The 22,148-nt window shown below is 43.5% G+C and overlaps 1 protein-coding gene across 1 annotated transcript in view; it reads right to left on the reverse strand.

Moving 5' to 3' along the window:
• The window catches only part of RECK (reversion inducing cysteine rich protein with kazal motifs), a 56,161-nt gene extending 53,445 nt beyond the window's left edge, over positions 1-2,716 (reverse strand). Inside the window, 1 exon segment of the mRNA XM_054057115.1 lies at positions 2,567-2,716. Within this exon segment, the coding sequence (XP_053913090.1) occupies positions 2,567-2,647 (81 nt within the window). The 5' untranslated portion in view covers positions 2,648-2,716.
• Positions 2,717-22,148: the final 19,432 nt, after the last annotated feature.

Here is a 22,148-nt window from a genome sequence, read left to right on the forward strand (position 1 = left end):
CACTATACAATTTTATTCATGCCCAACCATGAGGAACCTATGCTTCCTTCTTTGATAACGTCTGCTACCTCAGCAATACGAGTAGGCTGATCATGGGAAAGTTGGGCTAGAATATGCCATGTGTCATTCCACTAGATTTTCCTGCCTTCTTGCTAAAACCATGCCTCAGTAGAAATCAGAAATATAGAACAACAATGAAATGCCCACAAACACCTCAGTGATTGCAGTCTTCTGCTTTAAAGCGTCACACATTTTGTATTTTCCACTCCTACAATAGCAACATCATCTACCTAACAAACACTATTTGCCAATATTTGTGCTTGTGCTGCATTCTTCTTTCTTTACTCCTTTTTTTTTTTCCTGTCAGCAAGTTACGTGCTATCACAACTTTAATGCAGGAAATTATTTTACCATTACCCTTCTCTCTATTAAACACCTCACCTTCACCTTTAAAAAAAATCCAATACCTTGTTCAATACTGTTCTTCTAATGTGAATGTTAGCAAACTCACAAGAAACAGAAGCCCTGGAACACAAAGGCTGTTCGGGACATTTTATATGGCAACTCGTAAGTTCAGGTTTTACCCACTTAGCATAAGACACCAGGTGTTCCACATTTTTTCACATCACAAACTTGGGAATTTACCTATTGCCAGCATGGCAGCTGAAGACACTTACAGGGGGCCTAAAGGAAAGGTGGGGAGGGGGCTTCTTTATCAGGGAGTACAGGGACAGTATGAGAAATAATGGTTTGAAGCTGAAAGAGAGGAGATTTAGAACAGATATTAGGAAGGAATTCTTAACTGTGAGGGTAGCAAAGCACTGCAACAGGTTGCCCAGAGGAGTTTGTAGATGCCCCACCTCTGGAACTGTTCAAGCCCAGGCTGGATGTGGCTTTGAACAACCCAATCTAGTGGAAGGTGTCCCTGCCCATGGTAGAAGCATTAGAACCAGATGATCTTTAAGGTCCCTTCCAACCCAAACCATTCTGTGATTCTAAATCCTGCCTGTGAGCTGGTGGGGTAAAAGAAGGGGTCTCTCCCCTACACTTGGCCAGGAGGGGTGTGGGAAGGTGGCTGTACCCTGCAACCCACTCCTTGCTACTTGAGCCCCCCACGCCCCCTCTCTCTGCTTGGTAGCCTTCCCACTGTGGGAAGGCGCTTTCGGGGAGTGGGGGAACAGGGAGACGGCCACCTGGACAGGGACAGTGGGAAGACACCAGGAAGGTGACACTGCCCTCTCCCAGGCAGCACCTGGAGAGCTGCTGCGCTCTTGCTCCTGTGGGGCATCTGTAGGTAGTAGTGGGAGCTGGGATGCCATTCCCCCTCTCCCAGGCAGACTGCCCCCCTGATACTGAAAATGTGGGCAAATAAACACTCCAAGACTCATTTTGGAGTTCTAGAAAGCAAACAACCTTTATCAGCCCGGGGCAACATAAGGGAGAGATCTCCATTGATCATGTGCCCTGAGACAGAGCTGGTTATTTATCAAGCGAGCATATGCACACCTGCACCTTTTCCAAGTTAGATGATGGTGGCCTTTCCACCAAATCACAGCGGCCTGTTGTCACACATCGTGATAGTTATAATCATTGTAAGAGTTCCACAGTGGCAAGTACCATTGAAACCACAGCGATCTGTCCTCAGAGGCTACTGGGCTTTGCCTGTCTTAACCCATGAGTGAAGGCACTCAGCAACATGGTACATTGCCACTGGTGTCCAATTTGGGCTTAATGGTATACAGACTGGGACTGACGGTATGTAGGTTACATTCAAGTGTGGGAAAGAAGCCCTCAAACAGCCAACTCCCACGACTGCTGAAGGGTGCCACTCATACTCCCACTGGATCCTAGTGCGCCCCACTAGGGATTTGACTTGGTGCAATGAGCCCATCTGAGGGGCACCACAATCCTGCCAGTGGATGGTGAGGCTCATTAATAGGGGGTTACCCCGGACTGGGGCAGAGGTCGACTCAATCACCACACAGGCATCCAGCGGGACCACAAGGAGACACAACCTCTGCAGTGAAGTTCAGTTGTGACCAACAACACCTGGTATTGGGGGCAACCCCCCTCTGAACGTTCTTGGCCACCCCACCAGCATATATTCCCCACTTGGGGTGGATAATTTTTCCCAGAAATCATATGCATATTCTATCACTTACCAAGGACTGATTTTAATGTTATTATGAAACTTTGCAACAGTCAAATCTCTTACTCAGTTGGAGCTTTGGCTCCAGCTCTACCTGACCTTGCGTTAGAGATGGGGAGAGGCTGCAGACAGAGGTAGTTACAGAAGCAGACAGACACATCCATTCGGCACAGATCATAGTGCACACAAGGCGTTACCATCTTCAAAGAAAGAACAGTATCTGGATAAACGCTGCCTAGAAGAGAACCTGTTGTCAGAGGGACGTTAAGCCTGACTTCCAAAGAACATAACTACTCGTATGAAACAGCCCTCCTGTAGCTTAAATCGGAAACATCCCACTTTTTCGCAACAGCAACGACTTCTCTCCCCCCCGACACGGTGCTGAGGAAGGACCCGCGGAGCTGTCCCCAGCTACTCACCGGCCGCCCAAGACAGGAGCAGCGGGGCCACCGCCACGCACAGGAGGCCCCACGGGCATCGCGCGCCAGCGGCCGCCATCTCCCCGTCGCGAGCCCGCAGGGCACGGCGCCACCCGACGGGCTCTGACGCTACTCCGCCCGCGCGCGCCCCGCCCCCATTGGCTGCCGCTCCCTCGCCCCGCCTCTGCCCCACTCCCATTGGCTAAGACTCCCATCCTCCCCCCGCCCCGCTCCCATTGGCTGCTGTTCCACCGTCCCCGCCCGTCTCCCATTGGCTACGACTACCCTGTACTCCATGAGAAAGGAGTTTGCTCCAGGTCAAGCTGCCAGAAGCAACCAATATTAACACAGTTTGGGCCTGCTGTGCAGCTGAGGATGGCTTGTGTCCAGGCTGGAGGTGATGGGCTGTCTCAGCCCTCCCAATGGCAGCCTACCTTCTCGCTGCCTAAGCAGCCATGCAGTTCTTGTCATTTGCTTGCAACGTGGCTTTGTTTTGGGAAGGGAAGCTGAAATGCTCTGCCACGTTGCTACCACTTTTACTCTTCTTTAGCCTTTCATTCAGGTCGTGTGGTGTTTGTTGGTTTTCTGTATCTGAGCTGCAGCCTGGGTCAGTGCCGAGATGTTCCTATCTCTGTCAGCAGGAAGGCAATCTAGTCCACAGTGTAGATACAAACTCTGTAAAGCAGAGCCAGAACTGCAGTCTCTTTTCCTCGTGGAGATAAAATTATCCCCCCCCTTTTTTTTTTTTTTTTTTTTTTTAGAATTCAAGGGAAATTAAATGTAAGCTGTCCAATGAAGTCAAAGCAAACATAAGTTACCACTTAATTCATAGCTAGTAACTATTTTGTCTCAAAATTTGGCATTCCAAGGTGAATGTGTCAGCTTCTGAGAGCTCCAGCTTTCTTTGATGAACACCTTACCATCCCTTTATCAGATTTACTGGCAATAGTAAAACTTTTAAAAACACAGAAAATCTGATGTCTCGCAAATTGCTTACAGCCTTTTTGCAGTCTCTCATCCAATGAACTCCTTCTCCAATGACAGCTCGACAAGCTACCAATATACTAATAACTTTATGGTCTTCTGCAGCATGGGGAATGCAGGAACACAGTGCTCTTTAGTACCAGTAGAAAATTCATAAGTGGTCCAGAAAAAAAAACCCACAAGGCAGTACAGGACAACACTCCAATGAGATGAAAGGGTTTTGTATCTAGTTTATCTGCCAATACATTATTCTAGAGCACTTAAATTGTGCTACTTCTTTGTGGAGCAGAGCCATAAGAAATAACAGTACACTCAGTCTGCCACTTTTCAATTTCTTGAATTCACAATTACAGCAACAGCTTTAATTTATTTGACTTCAAATTAAAACGTACCTGACTATAAAAAAAAAAAAAAACAAACAAGTTTTCACACCAGGGCTGAAACGATGCTTAAATATAAGTGGTCTTACATATCTATTAAACAGTTGAGCGTTTCCTCCCAACCCCCAAGGTTAACTTTAGTGAATTTTCTGCCGATCTCGGGACTTAAAATTCATCATAAGTCCACGAGGTGGCAGCAGATCCAAAAGCAAAATTAGCCAGATGGTCAACTTTGGAACCGGTTTAGTTTCTCTGGAAGTAGAAGAGGCCTGAACCGATTAGATGCATTTTTGCCCACTGATTTGGCTCGATTTTGGATGAGGATGAGCTGCTGTGCAGTCCTGCTTCCCCTGGATGCCATTTATGTGTAAAGTCATTAACAATAATTTATCTCACAAGAGAACAGGCTATCTTATCCACTGAACAGTCCATCTATCAAATCCATATCTCCCCAATTTATAGACAAGGATGCTATGGGGAGTCTGTATCAAAGGCCTTAGAGAAGTCCAGATAGATCACAGCTGTGGGTTTTCACTTGTCAAGTGATGTAGTCAGTTGCTCCTTCATGGAAAGCCACTAGGCTGGTGAGGCAGGACTTACCCTTAGTGAAGGCCATGCTGGCTGTCATGAATCATATATGTTGTATTGCTTGTTGCTTAGAATATAATAAAATCTGCTACATTTTTGTGTTCCTTTGATAGTTTGTTCATTATATTTTTTTCTGAACAGTGTTTGATCCTGCTTCCTTATCCTAAGAATTACTGAAATGTTAAAGGGTTTGAATGTTAGTCTGTATTTTATGTTGAAGTGTGCTTCAGCAATAGATGAAGATTCTGATGTAGTCATGGTCTGAATTACTAGTCCAAACATCCATTTTACTGAAAGAGATCTGGCCTGATCAGGATCGCCTCAGAAAGTAACATGATGCCACATTTTTCTGAAATCCAGAAGACCACATTGTCAATGTGGAGTATCTCTATATGTTTCAGCAGACTACTCTCTGGTCTGGAAATATACTGCTATATTTGAATTTAACAAACTATTATGTCTATTTTGAGATTTATGTAAATTGTGTACACTGTAAATATGGCTTCCTAACCCCTTAAGAACTTCAAGAACCAATATATAGAGCTAGCCTACTCAACTTAGTACTTTATTAGACAAAAGTTTGTTTTTATCTTGTATGTCTTTTGTTTCTATTTTTATCTTACTACTAGAAGCCAGTAGCATTGTCCTTCTTGGTAATTTAACAAACCCATTGTATTTTAGCTATGAATATTTTTTTTTTTAAATTGCTCTAATTCTTAGGATATCTACACCTTGCAATTGGAAAGGTACTCACAAGATTTGCAGGCTTTACCCTAATCAGTCTGTTCTGTGTATCAACATCTAGATAACTACACGATAAGCCCGTGCCAGATTTTTAGCAGATATTGAATGGCTTTCCTGTGCTGAGGCTTGCTCTGTTTCATCTCTTTGTTGGAATTAGGTAGGGCTTTACAGCTACCTCAAATGCATCTATTTGCAAACTGGTAGGAATTGGTGGAACCAGTTTTGGGACTGTCCCTAACAAGCTGCTAGCTGGTGAGTGAGGCTGTTGCTGTTTTCTCCAGGCTAAGGATGAAATGCCAGAACAAAGCCTCTTTCAGAGAGCTTTTGTTCTTAAACAAGCAAGTAGTTCTGTTCACACCAACCTTAGCTACTGGATTATTCTCCATTAGACCTCAGGTAGCATTTACAGCTGACTTTCCAAATAATGACTAAGAAAGATTAATTTCTTTTCACATTACTTCACCTTTTTAAAAACCAGAAAACTAGAATATGGGCTTTCTTTGTGACAATTACATTAAAATGTAAAACACAAAAACAGAAGCAAGGTTTGGTGACTGCTGTTACATACATCAGGAGCACTGTGCAGCTGCAGTGATAAAGTTGTATATAAAGCAATACAGATGTGAAATTAAAGCCAGTAAAGATGTACATTAACAGTAAAATACGATGTCTGCAATTAATTTTAAGCAAGTTGAACATGTGGTGCATGTTAGAGTTCATAAAAATCTTGCTATAGGGCAAATAAAGTTGCATACATCGAGTCTGGAAGGATAGTCAATCAAAAGAGGTTAAATAAATGTGGAACATATAATTAGTTACAATTTACTATGAAGGTAATAAAGAAGTAAATAAGATTCTGTCATTATCAGTGAACAGAAGTTAGAAACTATACTCTATTCTTGGAAAGGAATTTGAAATATATCCCTTGTTCACTGAAAGAGGCAATTTTGACGTTTGTAACAGGTACCATGAAATATCCTGACTCCACTTTAAATTGGCGTTACTTTTCTCAACAAAGCAAATTACATGAAAGTAATTATTTTATGAAGGTCAGTCAGAATTTTAAGCCCCTGAAATCAGTTATGAGTTAGAGATGTGTCAGCTTCTTTTCAATAAGAATGCTGAGTTAAGTAAAATAGGCTTCTTGGTAACAGAGCTTATGAAGTGGATAATTTAAAAACAGGTTGTGGACTGATGGAAGCACCAAGACCACGCACTCTCTTTGACATAGAATAACTGTGTCAGTAAAACGTAAATACTGTGTCCTTCCACATTAAAGAAGGTGATGCCTAAAAAACTCTCACCAAGATACATTTACACTATTTGGTCAGATGCTTTTTCTCTATACTGCTTTGTATGGTCTATAGTCCTTTGTACTGTATACTCTATAACGGAGTTAGTATTAATGTAGCTGTATCAATTTGCTGCCTTCAAGACTTCTACATGTAGGTCAGGTCTGCTAGCAGGTGTGTGGAGTACCTGCATGTAAAAGGATCTCTAATTGAATAGAAGATCATTTCAAGTCCACCCCTGTGGAGGAGGACTTGGGGGATGCTGGTTGATGAGAAGCTTGACATGAGCTGGCAATGTTGTTTCTTGCAGCCAGAAGGTGAACCATATCCCCATCTGCATCAAAAGAAGTGTAGCCAGCAGGTCAAGGGAGGTGGTTCTGCCCTCTGTCCCTCTCTTGTGAGACCTCACCTGGAGTATTGTGTCCAGTTTCTGGAATCCCCAATATAAGAAGGGTAGGGAAATTGTTGGAACGGGTCCAGAGGAGGGCTGCAAGTATAATCAGAGAGCTGGAGCTCCTCCCATATGAGGACAGGCTGGACAGAATTGGAAGGCTCCAAGGTGACCTTAGAGCAACCTTCCAATACCTGAAGGGGGCCTACAAAGAAAGCTGGGGAGGGACTGTTTACAAAGGCTTGTAGCAATAGGACTAAGAACAATGGGTATAAACTGGAGAGAGGCAGATTTAGACTAGACAGAAGGAAGAATTTCTTCACTATGAGAGTGGTGAGGCTCTGGAACAGGTTGCCCCGGGGAAGTTGTGGATGCTGCCTCCCTGGAAGTATTCAAGGCCAGGTTGGACATGGCCTTAGGCAGCCTGATCTGATGGGATGTGTCCCTGCTCATGGCAGGTGGGGTTGGAATTGGATGATCTTTAAGGTCCCTTCCAACCTGAACTATTCTACGATTCTAGATTCTGTGATTCGATTTGTTCTCTGGAATAACATTAAGAGTCTGACAAAATAAAGGGTGGGGGTTTTTTTCAGTCTGAGAAATTGGAAATGAGGGAAACTATATTGGAAAGTTCTGGAGTTTGAGGATCCCTTCAAAATGGGAAAAAAAAATATTTCATATATGATTATATTTGGTCCAGTTGAATCCTTCAAACTATCTTAATGTGCTAATCTGAATCTAGACTGAAGTGTCTAAACACAAAGTCTGCCATACTTATACCATAGTAGAGTCAGGCTGTGCTCATGGCCAGTCAAAATCCTGTCTTCTTTTTTGCCTTTGCTCACCATCCAAGAGGACAAATAACAACGTTTAGCAAGTGATGACACATCTATGTCTATGATTACAGATAAAATAGATATGCACTTTGCTTTTCAACTCAGCCTTCAGTATCAGCACTGCATTCGCCAGCGTATCGTAAGCATCGGTTGATATAGGGTATTGTTGAAGAACATTGAGAATGCATATGAAATCCTTCTGTGGATTATCCCACTGGATCATCAAGTCATGTATAGGATTAGTTGCTTCTCCATATGGTGTTTAAGGACCAGATTGCTGCTAGAATATATTCCAAATGTTATTTTTATGTTGTTACTGTAGTATGGAATTGAGTTAAAAATTACATCATAAACCTGCATCTACAGTGAGATATTTTAAAGCACCTAAGAGGTTTATACATTTTCCTCCACATTTTATCAATTATAATACTCTCTCAGTCTGTAATCTTTGAAGAACTGTGTAATAGTTCGTTCACTGCTATACATAAATTTCGCTATGAACGAAGTCTGCAAGCTTTGCAAGAATGAGTGTGCATGGTATGAAATCATTTGAGCATGTAGTTCACAATTATGCAGTTACTTCTAATTTCAGACAGAAAAAAACCTAGGTAGACTGGCAGATAAACTAAAAAACGAAAGGAGAAGGCCATAGAATTAAATTTAATTTGCAACCATTTTGTGTCACACTATTGTACATCAGTTTTAGTTAAACTAGCTAAAAATAGTCAGTAGAATAATCTTATGTAACAAGACTTGTAAAGTTTCAAAATTCAGCATTACTAAATAATGCTTCATAAGTATAATGTAAGTTTTGACAAAGTGTTTTTGATTTAGTGCTTTTACATTTTTGCTGTAGACATGATTAACTCGACCTACCTAGATGTACTAGTGTTTTGCAGTAGAAACAGGGAGTGCTGAGACACTTCCTAAGGTGCAAGAGTAATCCAACAGTTCCCAAAGGATGGGGGAGATCATTTTTTTCACTTGAAACAAAGGAATCATTGAAATAAAGTTCAGATTTTTTATAGAGGGTTCCAGATTTTTTTGGCTAATATCATTTAAAATAGCACCTTCCTCTCTCCTCAGTATTGAGAAAATAGTAGTTTTTCAAATTAGATTTTCCAAATCAGCTAGATTTTAGAGTGAGTAATGTTTAGAAAATAAATACTTTGTTTTACACGTTCAGCATCAATGTGCATGTATAATAGATTCATTTGAGATTGACCAATTTTGTGACAGGCCGTGATAGCCAAAAAAGACAGAATCATAGAATCATAGAATCACAGGTTGGAAAAGACCTCTTGGATAATCGAGTCCAACCATTTCCTATCAACCACTAAACCATGTCCCTGAGCAACTCATCTACCCATCTTTTAAATACCTCCAGGGATGGTGACTCAACCACCTCCTTGGGCAGCCTGTTCCAGTGCCCAATGACCCTTTCTGTGAATTTTCTTTTTCTGATGGTCCAGCCTGAACCTCCCTGGCACAGCTTGTGGCCATTCTCACTTGTCCTGTCCCCTGTCACTTGGGAGAAGAGGCCAAGCTCCCACCTCTCTACAACCTCCTTTCAGGTAGTTGTAGAGAGTAATAAGGTCTCATCCCCAGCCTCCTCTTCTCCAGGCAAAACAACCCCAGCTCCCTCAGCTGCCCCTCAGACTTGTTTCTCCATCCCCTTCACCAGCTTCGTTGCTCTTCTCTGGACACGCTCCACAGCCTCAAGATACTTTTTATGGTGAGGGGCCCAGAACTGAACACAGGATTCCAGGTGCGGTCTCACCAGTGCCAAGTACAGAGGGAGAATAACCTCCCCAGACCTGATGGCCATGCTCTTTCTGATACAAGCCAAGATGCCTTTGGTCTTCTTGGCCACCTGGGCACACTGCTGGCTCACATTCAATCGGCTGTTAACCAACACCCCCAGGTCCTTCTCCTCTGTACAGCTCTCCAGCCACTCTACCCCTAGTCTGTAGCACTGCATAGGGTTGTTGCGCCCCAAGTGCAGGACCCGGCATTTGGCCTTGTTAAACCTCATCCCATTGGTCTCAGCCCAACAGTCCAGCCTGTTCAAATCCCTTTGCAGGGCCTCCCTACCCTCCAGCAGATCCACACTTCCTCCCAGCTTAGTGTCATCTGCAAACTTGCTGAGGGTGCACTCAATGCCTTCATCCAGGTAATTGATAAAGACATTGAACAGGGCTGGACTCAGTACCGAGCCCTGAGGAACCCCACTTGTGACTGGCCTCCAGCTGGAGTTAACTCCATTTACCACCACTCTCTGGGCCCGGCCATCCAACCAGTTTTCCACCCAGGAGAGTGCACGCCTGTCCAGGCCAGAGGCAGACAGTTTCCTAAGTGAGAATGCTGTGAGAAAACTGTGTCAAAAGGCTTTACCTGAAGTCCAAGAAAGACTGCATCCCCAGCCTTTCTCCTCATAGAGCAGGTGGGGTCACTTTCTCATAGAAGGCAATCAGGTTAGTTTGGCAATACCTGCCTTTCATGAACCCCGTGTTGACTGGGCCTGTTCATCCAGTCCTCTTGCGTGTGCTTTATGATAAGCACTCAAGATCAGCTGTTCCATGACTTTCCTGGGCACTGAGGTCAGACTTGACAGGCCTGTAGTTTCCTGGTCCTCTCTCCGACCCTTCTTTTTTTTTTGCCACCGCTCATTTCTTCTGGCACATTGGGGATAGCTTGCTCCTGCGCTGCCAAGATTTCCTTCTTGAAGAGCACCCAGAGCCTCTTGGGCTCCCTTGCCCTTATGGACCTGTCTCTTATGGGATTTTATCCAGCCTTCTGAACATGTGCAAAGTCTGCCGTCTGGAAGTTTAATGTGGTCGTTCTGCTAACCCCACTCTTCACCTCACCTAGAACTGAGAATTCTAACATCACCTGATCACTTTGCCCGAGGCATCCATCCAACTATCACATCCTCCACAAAGGCCTTTCTCTGTTTCACAAACAGCAGGTCCAGGAGGGGAACTTTCCCTTGTCAGCTCTTTCGCCAGTTGTGTGAGGAAGTTGTCTTCCACCAACTCCTGGAACCATCCTAGACTGCTTCTTCTCCCTGTGTTGTACCTCCAGCAGACATCCGGTAGATTAAAAGTCTCCACAAAGACAAGAGCTAGAGATCTGGGAGACGTTCTCCTAGTAGAATTAGCAGCATTACAGCAGGATTTACAGAAAAATAAGAAAAATATTGGTACTGGATTGCATTGCAGGAGATACTGAAAAAAAAAAAAAGAGGCATGTGATGAGCTTGCATGCCTGCTTTTACTTCAGCTAGCTAAAATTTTGTGCTGGGTCCATATAGATATTATAGTATGTAGAAGCTTTTGGAACTTACTACAAAGAAATTTTTATTGCCTCTGATTAATTGCACTTTACCACGAAGTAGCCACACAAAACAGAGGCAGACTCATCATTACATAGCAGTCAGACATATTCCTTCCAAGTACCTAATCAATCTGCTTACATGACTGTCAAGCTCATGCTTTTGAAACTAAGGGAACAATAAAAACAGAACAGAGTAAAAAATATGTGGTTGTCTGAACACTGGGGATCAGAGAGGAAAATTTTAAATGGTTTCAGTTTTTTACTTTTGTACATTGACAACACAACAAAAAAATCCAGGTATAGCAGAGAGAAGAATAAAGGCATTTAAGAAAAAGGAAAGGAAAGGAAAAAGGTTTTTAGGCATAGCCTGATATTTTGTCACTTAAGTGAATTATCCTTTTCTATAACCTTTTTTAAAAATATATTGGTAAATAAGACATAAAAAAATGAGTGTGGGAAATGGCAAGCTTCAAGTCTGTGTAGTGCAATGATGAACTAGACTGAGACTAATAAAAATGCTTTACAGGAATTGAATGCTTGTGATCCCCTGCACAGAATAGGTCTGTGTCTTTGTAAATAAGATTTTTGGCAAGTAACTATCCCCATTTTGATCTAAATAGCACTGTCAGTTGCAACAAAACTAGAGTCCAAATACTAAAATGCTTCAACTGCATGAAAGCAATAAGTCATGTAGTAACCATGTCAAAATGCTTGCCATAACCAAATAGATTTGTAATTACACAAACATGAAAATTAATTTCATTTTTATTAATTCTGTCTATTAAACACATTAACCAAAATAATAGAAATTAAAACACTCCTAACTCAGAAGTAATGGCTTTTCTCTGATCTTCCAGTTACAACAACCTGAGTTCAAGAGCAAAAATGTGCAAGAAGTATCAGACCTGCCTGCAGCTTAATCTGGGATACTATCAATAAAACGCAATAGTGCCTGAAAAATAAATTTCCATTTCTCAGTGCATCATAATTCCAGGACTCTTGGAACAAGATGGGAGAGTACTGTGCTGTAAACCTAGGAAGAACACTCCCAGTTGTACAGCTTCTGGCAGAAAAACCTCCCCCTTCCCAAGAAATGCAAATGTAGCTTTGCTGACTGCAACATGACATGGCTGCACATGCACAGAAATACGCCTGAATGGAAAACTTACTTTTTCCAGTCAGGAATGTACAACTGTTGTGGTGGGTAGTGTCTGGAAATATTAGCAATGCTGGAATTTTCCCATCTGCAGTGAATCTCTGGTTTGCCTACAGATATGGTCTTCATGTTCCGTGATGTGCTACTTGGCTACAATTGCACTGTGCATTTGTACCACAGGAATAAACTATTATCCTTTTCTAAGTAACTGAAAGGTGAATTGGACCATGCTGCAGGAGAGTACAACATGGACTGTATCTGCTAACAGGAAGGTCAGAGCTACCCAGCAGTCCTTGTTGCAAGATAAAGCTATCAGCTGCATTTCTGTGGAAGCAAGAAGCCTCATCACAGACTAGGATGCTCACTGTTAGTTTTCTGTCTCCCTTAAGCCATCAGCAAAATGCCCCTTGCAGAATGGAATAATCATAGAATGGATTGGGTTAGGGACCTTAAAGATCACCCAGATCTAACCTCCCTGCCATGGGCAGGGATACCTCCCACTGGTTCAGAGTGCTCAAAGCCCCATCCAACCTGGCCTTGGACACTTCCATGGATGAGGCATCCATGACTTCTCTGGGCAACCTGGGCCAGTGCCTCATCATCCTCACAGGAGAAAAATTCTTCCTAATGTAGTCTAAATCTGCCCTCTTTCAGCTTAAAACTGTTATCCCTTGTCCTATCACTTCACTCCCTGAAAAAGAGACCCTCCTCAGCTTTCTTGGAGGCCCCCTTTCACTACTGGAAGGCTGCTATAAGATGTCCCAGGAACCTTCTCTTCCCTAGGCTAAACAAGCCCAGCTCTCTCAGCCTGTGCTTGTATTAGAGGTGTTCCATACCTCTGACCATCTTCATGGCCATTCTCTGGACTTGCTCCAACAGATCCATGTCCTTCCTATGCTGATAACTTATCCCCTACACTCACAGCAGAAACAATCTACTACAATAGTATTTTCTATCTTGCTTTATGTCATTTCACTATACTGGAGATGGCTGAAACATAAAAAGAATCATAGTTTTCCTCCTGCATAAGTGTTTTTCTTCAGTGGTTATCACTTCACTAATTTTTTATCTACTAGAGAGCTGTACTTTCTCTGTATCTTTGTGTTTTAGCTGCCTAGACTACAACAGTCCATGTTTTGGGGTCAAAAAGTTGTTGTTCAAAGGACATAGGAAAACAATCTGATTCTGGGATGGTTTTCTGCATGAAAGAACAAGAATAACAGTACAGACAAATGCAATACTGGTGTTATCTTCAACATTAATTTCAAAATAGCATGCATCAGCAAAATTCTGTCTAGCACCTCCTGATATGCACAGATGGCATCAGAACTGCTAGTGATACAGCTTTGTTTGTTTCTTTCTCCTTGATTTAATTATTATTTTCATGTCTTTTGAACTTTCCTTGGATAAGATCATGTTTGTGGTCTTGCCCAGCCATTTCTTTATTGAGCGTCAAAAATACCTGCATTATGTTCCTTGCTATGATGCTTTTACTTCTATAATTATTTTTAGTTTGTCAGATGACTCCCAAGCCTTCCTCAAAGCGGATGACTTAATTTCTCGGGGGGTCTGTGTGTCACTGTCTCAGTGGTTAGAATAAGGTATTGGAGATACTTGCTTGTCTAAACAGCCATCAGTCCACACTAAATTGTGCCTAAGCGACACAAAATGATGGCCAGCTATCTCACCTCCTTTCCTCTCTGTGATCACCTCTGATTCTAAATACTCTCTCCTTGCTTTTATGGATTTTTTTCCCATGTGTTTCTTTGAGTAGGCCCAGCATGAATAACTTCGCTTGAGAATCAGCTTTGATTTCTTCCATCAGTTTCTTTGTGAAAATGGAATGATCCCTTCAGCCTCGCGACCTCTTTCAGGCCTGTGATCACATACACTGCTGAGGCTTGCAGCTCCTACTTCCCAAGTGTCAGGATTCTTCTAGGAAGATGGTTTGAAAGAAACTGTCAGAGAGGCAGAAAAAGCACACAAGTCTGCATTTGAGGAATTTATTCATAACCTAATCAGTCACTTGTATTTAAAACCTCTGTAATCATTTAGAAAGTTACATTACTCCAGCTTAGACACTGTAAACAGATCATCTCAGGAGACGAAAGCTTCCTGAACTTTGGCTTACATAAATCACCTCCAGTAATGCTTAAGACTATAAAGGTGAAACAAACACAGGAAAACCCAGGGACTAAACCACTGTCTGAGCAGTTATGTCTTAGGGAAGGAATCAGTAGCATAAAGCTGGTGTTGGAAAGTCCTTAAAAACTGCTGCTGCTTCAAAAGAGCCTGTCTGTCTATGCCCTGGGCAAAACAGTTTTTACATCAAGTCATGTGGAAGCAACTAAAACCCTAAGAAATGTGGAAAAAACAAATCTCCGAATTTCTTCTGAATCTCCTGGCTTTCTGATTAAATACAGAATCTGCAGGAGCTCATCACAGTGTGCATTACTGTAACCCTTGACTGCATCAGCCTCTAAATGAGAAACTCATACTAATTTAGAACTATAAAGATTACAATATCTTACAGGTTTTATATTTACATCAGGACATAGCTGCTTTCTTAATTATGTTGAACAGACGGACACTGAAGGAAACTCATGTTGATAAATACTGAAGCTAACAAACTAGTACTTCAAAGTGCTGTCACTGGTCTTTTGATCTGTTTCTATCTTCTTGGTTTTCTTAAAGGCTGTTTTAAACAAACTGTTCTTTAAAGCACAAATTTTAAGTCATGGAATCATAGGATGGCTTGGGTTGGAACGGATCTTAAAGATCATCCAGTTCCAACCCCCCCACCATGAGTAGGGACACCTCTCACTGGACCAGGTTGCTCAACATCCCATTCAACCTGGCCTTGAACACCTCCAGGGATGGGGCACCCATGACTTCTCTGGGCAGCGTGTACCAGAGCCTCCCCACCCTCACAGGAGAAAAATCTTCCTAATATCTAAAGCAAATCTCCCCTCTTACAGCTTAAAACCATTAACCTTGTTCCTGCACTCCTGCACTCCCTGATAAAGAGCCTCTCCCCATCTTTCCTGTAGTCCCTTTCCATACTGGAAGGCTGCTGTAAAGTGTCCCTGGAGCCTTCTCTTCTCTAAGCTGAACAACCTCAACTCTCTCAGCCTGTTCTCATATGGGAGGTGCTCCAGCCTGCTCTATGTTTGCTCTAACAGATCCATGTCCCTCCTGTTCTGAGACAACACTGAATGATCTGTAGTCTTGTAACAGTCCTTTTTTCTCCCAAGAAATTTCATTAAAGATGTAATGAAATCTAGTAAGTGTTTAGATGCTTTCCAGGATGGTCTCATAAAGCATTACAGAAGTCTACTTCTGTGAGTCACTCGTTGAAATTTTGCAATTGTAATTTATTTCAACCAGAAAATTAATGTAGAAGAAATAAACTGTTAAAATTTGCTCTGGTTTTGTCTATATTTTTGAACTGCTGAACATAAATGTCTAGGAGATATTTTTTTAACACTAAGGATAATGGAGTCACAGTCCATTGTTTTTTATGCCAAGTGGCCGAAGACCTTTTGTAGTGCAACTGCTGATGCCAATCAAAACTGATCAAGTATAAAGGTAGTACTGCAGGGAGAGGGACACCTACTGCTGGAATAAAATTTTTCATGAAGGGTTGCTTATGAAGAAAGTCTACAAGAGCCAGGCTGGAAGAAAAGCAAGACAGTTGCTCAAGAAATTACAGAGAAAGATTACCTTTTCAAATGAACTGAAACAATCCAACTGCCCCTCAGCTTTCCAAGTGGATTTCTCACATGAAGCAGGAAATGCATGTGGTGCTATCTCTTCCATGGGGAGACAGGGGGTGAGCTGAGCCCAAGTGACTCAACCCACATGCTAGCAAGTAGAATTTTACATTGGCTAAAAAAGGAGTGCAAGCAAGCAAGCAAGCAGATGACAGCTGGAATTGTCTTTCTCCATACCGCAACACTACATATATACAAAATGCAACACAAAAATACCAATGTAATTATTCCCAACAGAGAAGATCCACTGGAAGAAAACAGAGCCAGGCAACTATTCACCTTCCAAAAATGAGAGTGATGTGACATGATAAACAGTAGCACTGAAACATTCATCCATTGAACCACATGTTAAAGAAGTTTTTTTAACTTGAGCCAGGTTTCAAATGCCCTAAAGAAACTGCCTGTTTCTAATTTAAAATAAGTGCATTGAATGTACTGCCTTGAGCATAAATGATTTCTTTTTAAAAAAATTTGAAAGCATATTCAGCTGAAGAATGCAACATCTTTGGAAGAGGACACAACAAACACACATCTGGAAAAACGACAGCAACACATTCTTTTGAAGGAAAAGAATAGTTAAGACCCTAAACTATATAATTTTTCTTTTCTGTTAAAACTCAAGGACTAGCAGAATGATGAACAAAGACAGGTTACTTACCTGGCACTTCCCTTCAGAATGTGTTATCTCTTTGTATAGTTACACTGATATTACCTGTAAGCAAGCACTGAGGTAAATTTTACCATACAGATTTCCTCAGTGTTGTACTTCTCGGTGCAAGTGAGGCAACAACAAGGGAAGCAAAGCACCCACCTTAGGTTTTGGAGAATCCTTTTCACCATAGAGCCAGAAGATTTGGACTTAAAGAGAGAGCTGTGAGCATACCATATGTATTGACAACAAGGCCTGAAGAAGTTAAAAAAGAGCTGATGTAAAACTTTCTTTTTCTCAATATTTGCTCGTTCTTCAAGTTCACTAATATTCTGAGTGTTTTAAGAACTAGAGAGTGTTTGCCTTCAGTACCCATGACAACGTGGACAGTGATCCGAAAGAGACTGCAAGCCACTGTGATCACATGCACCTTAGCAGAAGGAGCCTTTGTAAGAAATGAAAATTAGCAGTTTGATGATATTATTGCAATGAAGAGTAAAAATGGTCAATGCGTCTTTTAGCCATGGATAGATGGAAATGATGTTCTCTGTAAGGGCTCAGATCTACCAATACAAAAATATAAAGCCTTATACATCTAGCATGGGAAGCGTTGTCTTTGCAAAACAAGCATAGGCAAAGCAGTTTCCTGAAAAAAGTTAAGGGAAAGGTAGCTTGATTTCACAAAGAGAAGTTCAGGAACTGAATCTTCTGATGAAGGCACCAAGAGACTTTCTTCATGGAATATGAAATAAGAAAACAAAGTTTCAAAAACTTAGCTTTTAGAGCGGACATGTAGGTCAGAGAGCCCATTCCACAGGAGGGCATTAATGGAAGAAGGCACAGCCAGATTGCACTCTTTGGAAACACGTAAGAACTAGACAATGACTGTGGCATCAGACTTATTATGTTGTCATTCATTACCCTGTTCCTGTACCACTTAAGAATTGGACCACTGGGACTGTACTCATTAATTTACCAGGCCCACAGTGTAGGCCTGGGAAGGGAATGGGAATATATAACTCATGGAGAAATACATGAATGCAAGTTTTAAAGTGGGACTGTCCAGAGAAATAGGTAAGCTATAACAACTCAGAGTAAACTTGGAATTTATGACCATTTCTCCCTTTATCACATCTTTTCTCAAGACAGTTACTGCTTCTGTCTTTTAGGTTCTTTAGATATTTAACATAAAACCACAAAAAAGTAGATATTTTCTGTGACAATTGGTGTCCCTCAGGAGTCTGTTCTGGGACCAGTGCTGTTTAATATCTTTATCAATGCTATAGACAGCGAGATCGAGTGTCCCCTCAGCAAGTTTGCAGATGACACCAAGCTGAGTGGTGCAGTTGTCACACCAGAAGGATGGGATGTCGTCCAGAGGGACTTGGATAAATGGGCCTCTGTGAATCTCATGAGGTTCAACACGGCAAAGTTCAAAGTCCAGCACCTGGGTTGGGGCAATACGCAGTTTCAAACCATTCTATGATTCTATGATTGCCTCAGCATTAGCAAACCCCCTTTTATCAATTTTTATACCAGCATTAATATCAGGCCTGTCTATGACAAGTGGCAGGAGGACACAAAATGGTTGGAGGGATGGAATGCTGGTATGGCCTTCCCCCTGCTTCCAAGGGTATGTTGGGGATGCCATGGCATAGTTGAGGTCCCATGGAGGCGACTGGGAAGTTCCTGAGGCAGAAGGTGCCAGGAAGGAAACTTCCCTGAAACACCTTAAAGGAAATAAAAGGTCTTCCACTGAGAAGGTAATGCAGCCAACAGCCCAGCTGAAGTGCCTCTATACAAATGCAGGAAGCTTGGGCAACAAACAGGAGGAGCTGGAAGCTACCTTGCTACTAGAAGGCTATGATCTAGTTGCCATCACTGAAACTTGGTGGGATGAATCCCATGACTGGAGTGTGGCTATTGATGGCTACAAGCTGTTCAGAAGGGACAGACCAGGAAGGAGAGTGTTTTCCTCTATATCAGGAAATGGATAGAATGTCAAGAGTTGTCTTTGAAGAATAGCCACAAACAGATTGCAAGCTTGTGGGTCAGAATAAAAGATGGACGAACCAACAGGAACCTTGTGGTTGGTGTGTACTATAGTACAGCCACCTGATGAAGGAAAGCCTACCAATGAAGCCTTCTTCCTCCAGCTGCAGGAGGATTCACACTTGCAAGCTCTCATCCTACTCAGGGACTTCAACCACCCTGACACATGCTGGAAAAGTGGCATGGCAAGTTGTAGGCAATCCAGGAGACTCTTGGAGTGCATTGAAGATAATTTCTTAATCCAGCTGACAGAGACCCCCACCCAAGGGGATGCAAAACTGGACATGGTGGAATTCAAGGTGCTGGGGGATATGGGGCAAGCGAGGAGTATAGACAGGATCCTAAATTTCAGGAAAGCAGACTTCCAGCTCTTCAAGGAGTTAGTCAGTAGGACACCCTGGGACATGGTCCTCGGGGACAAGGGAATGGAACAGAGTTGGCAAATATTTAGGAATGCTTTCTGTGAAGCATAGGAGTGCTCAGTTCCCAGGCACTGGAAATCAGGTAGGGAAGGGAAGAGACCAGCGTGGCTGAGTTGAGACCTGCTGGTCAAACTGAAGAGCAAGAGGGAACTGCACAGGCAGTGCAAGCAGGGACAGGGAACCCAGGAACTGTCTAGGGATGCTGCCTGGTTGTGTAGGAATGGGGTCAGGAAGGCCAGTTGGCAAGGGAAGTGAGGACTAACAAGAAGGGCTTCTAGAGGTACATCACTCAGAAGAGGAAGGTTAAAGAGAATGTGCTCCCACTGATGGTTGAAAATGGTGAGCTCATATCAACAGACAAGGAGAAGGCTGAGGTACATAACTTTTTTTCCTCAGTCTTTACTGACAGCCCCTCTCCTCACCCCTCCTGAGTCATGGGACAACAAGATGGTGACCAGGGGGGTAAACCGCCTCCCACTGTAATGGAGGATCAGATTCATGGCCACCTGAGGAACATGAACATTTATAAGTCTATGGGACCTGACAAGATACATCCCAAAGTCCTGAGGGAACTGGCTGATGTGGTTGCCAAGCCACTCTCCATGATATTTGAAAAGTCATGGCAATCAGGAGAAGTCCCCCGTGACTGGAATAAGGCTAACATTGTCTCCATTTTTAAAAAGGGTAGCAAAGACGACCCTGGGAACTACTGACCTGTCAGCCTCACCTCTGTGCCTGGGGAGATCATGGAACAGATCCTCCTAGAAGCTAAACTAAAACACGTGGAGAACGGGCAGGTGATTAGAGGCAGCCAGCATGGCTTCACCAGGGGCAAGTCCTGTATGACCAACCTAGTGTCTTTCTATGATGGTAACCACAGCAGTGGACATGGGAAAACCAGCGGAAGTGATCTCTTTGGACTTCTGTAAAGCCTTTGATATGATCCCCCTGAACATCCTTCTCTCTAAATTGGAGAGATGTGAATTTGATGGGTATAGAGTTCGGTGGATAAGAAATTGGTTGGATGGCTGCATACAGAGAGTAGTGGTCAACAGCTCGAAGTCCAGCTGGAGATCCATGAAAAGTGGAGTCCCTCAGGGGTTTGTACTGGGAGCAGTGCTGTTTAATATCTTCATTAATGCTATAGACAGCAAGATTGAGTGCACCGTCAGCAAGTTTGCAGATGACACCAAGCTAAGTGGTGTAATTGCCATACTGGAAGGGTGGGATGTCATCCAGAAGGATCTGGCCAGACTGGAGAAGTGGGACTGTGAGAACTTCATGAGGTTCAACAAGGCAAAGTGCAAGGTCCTACACCTGGATTGTGGCAATCCATGATTTCAGTACATGATGGGGGATGTGATTGAGAGCTGCCCTGCACAGAAGGAGTTGGGGGTGCTAGTTGATGAGAAGCTTGACATGAGCCGATGACGTGTGCCTGCAGTCTATGGGGCCGGATGGCGTCCACCCAAGAGTATTAAAGGAGCTGGTGGATGTCCTTTAATAACACCTTTCCATCATCTTCCAGTGGTCCTGGCTGACTGGGGAAGTTCCACAGGACTGGAGGATGGCTGATGTTGTGCCCATCTACAAGAAGGGTTGCAGGGAGGATCCGAGAAACTACAGGCCTGTCAGTCTAACCTCAGTGCCGGGGAAAGTCATGGAACAGCTGATCTTGAGTGCTATCATGAAGCACATGCAAGAGAACCGGGTGATCAGGCCCAGTCAATATGGATTCATGAAAGGCCGGTATTGCCAAGCAAACCTGATCACCTTCTATGACAAAGTGACTCAACTACTGGATGGATGTAAGGCTGTGGATGTAGTCTTCTTGGACTTCAGTAAAGCCTTTGACACGGTTTCTCACAGCATTCTGCTTCAGAAACTGTCAGCCTCTGGCCTGGACAGGTGCACACTCTCCTGGCTTGAAAATTGGTTGGATGGCTGGGCCCAGAGAGTGGTGGTAAATGGTGGTAACTCCAACTGGAAGCCAGTTACAAGTGGGGTTCTTCAGGGCTTGGTACGGGGTCCAGCCCTGTTCAATGTCTTTATCAATGACCTGGATGAAGGCATTGAGTGCACCCTCAGCAAGTTTGCAGATGACACGAAGCTGGGAGGAAGTGTGGATCTGCTGGAGGGTAGGGAGACTCTGCAAAGGGATCTGAACAGGCTGGACCGCTGGGCTGAGACCAATGGCTAGTGAGGTTTAACAAGGCCAAATGCCGGGTCCTGCACTTGGGGCGCAACAACCCTATGCAGTGCTACAGACTAGGGGAACAGTGGCTGGAACACTGCCTAGAGGAGAAGGACCTGGGGGTGTTGGTTGACAGCCAACTGAACATGAGCCAACAGTGTGCCCAGATGGCCAAGAAGGCCAATGGCATCTTGGCTTGTATCAGAGACAGCGTGACCAGCAGGTCCTGGGAGGTTATTCTCCCTCTGTACTTGACACTAGTGAGACTGCAACTTGAGTACTGTGTTCAGTTCTGGGCCCCTCACCACAAGAAGGATGTTGAGGCTGTGGAGCGTGTCCAGAGAAGAGCAAGAAAGCTGGTGAGGGGGCTGGAGAACAAGTCTTATGAGTAGCAGCTGAGAGAGCTGGGGTTGTTTAGCCTGGAAAAGAGGAGGCTGAGGGGAGACCTTATTGCTCTCTAGAACTACCTGAAAGGAGGTTGGGGGAGAGGAGGGAGCTGACCTCTTCTCCCAAGTGACAGGGGACAGGACAAGGGGGAATGGCCTGAAGTTCCGCCAGGGGAGATTCAGGCTGGATATCAGGAAAAAACTTTTCACAGAAAGGGTCACTGGAATAGGCTGCCCAGGGAGGTGGTTGAGTCACTTTTCCTGAAGATGTTTAAAGGACGGGTTGACAAGGTGCTGAAAGGCATGGTTTAGGGAGTGCTAGGAATGGTTGGACTCGATGACCCAGTGGGTCCCTTCTGAACCTAGTGATTCTATGATTCTATGTTGGAACAGGTCC

This window comes from Cuculus canorus, chromosome 2 (assembly GCF_017976375.1).
Source record: "Cuculus canorus isolate bCucCan1 chromosome 2, bCucCan1.pri, whole genome shotgun sequence".
In the NCBI taxonomy this organism is placed as follows: Eukaryota; Metazoa; Chordata; class Aves; order Cuculiformes; family Cuculidae; genus Cuculus; species Cuculus canorus.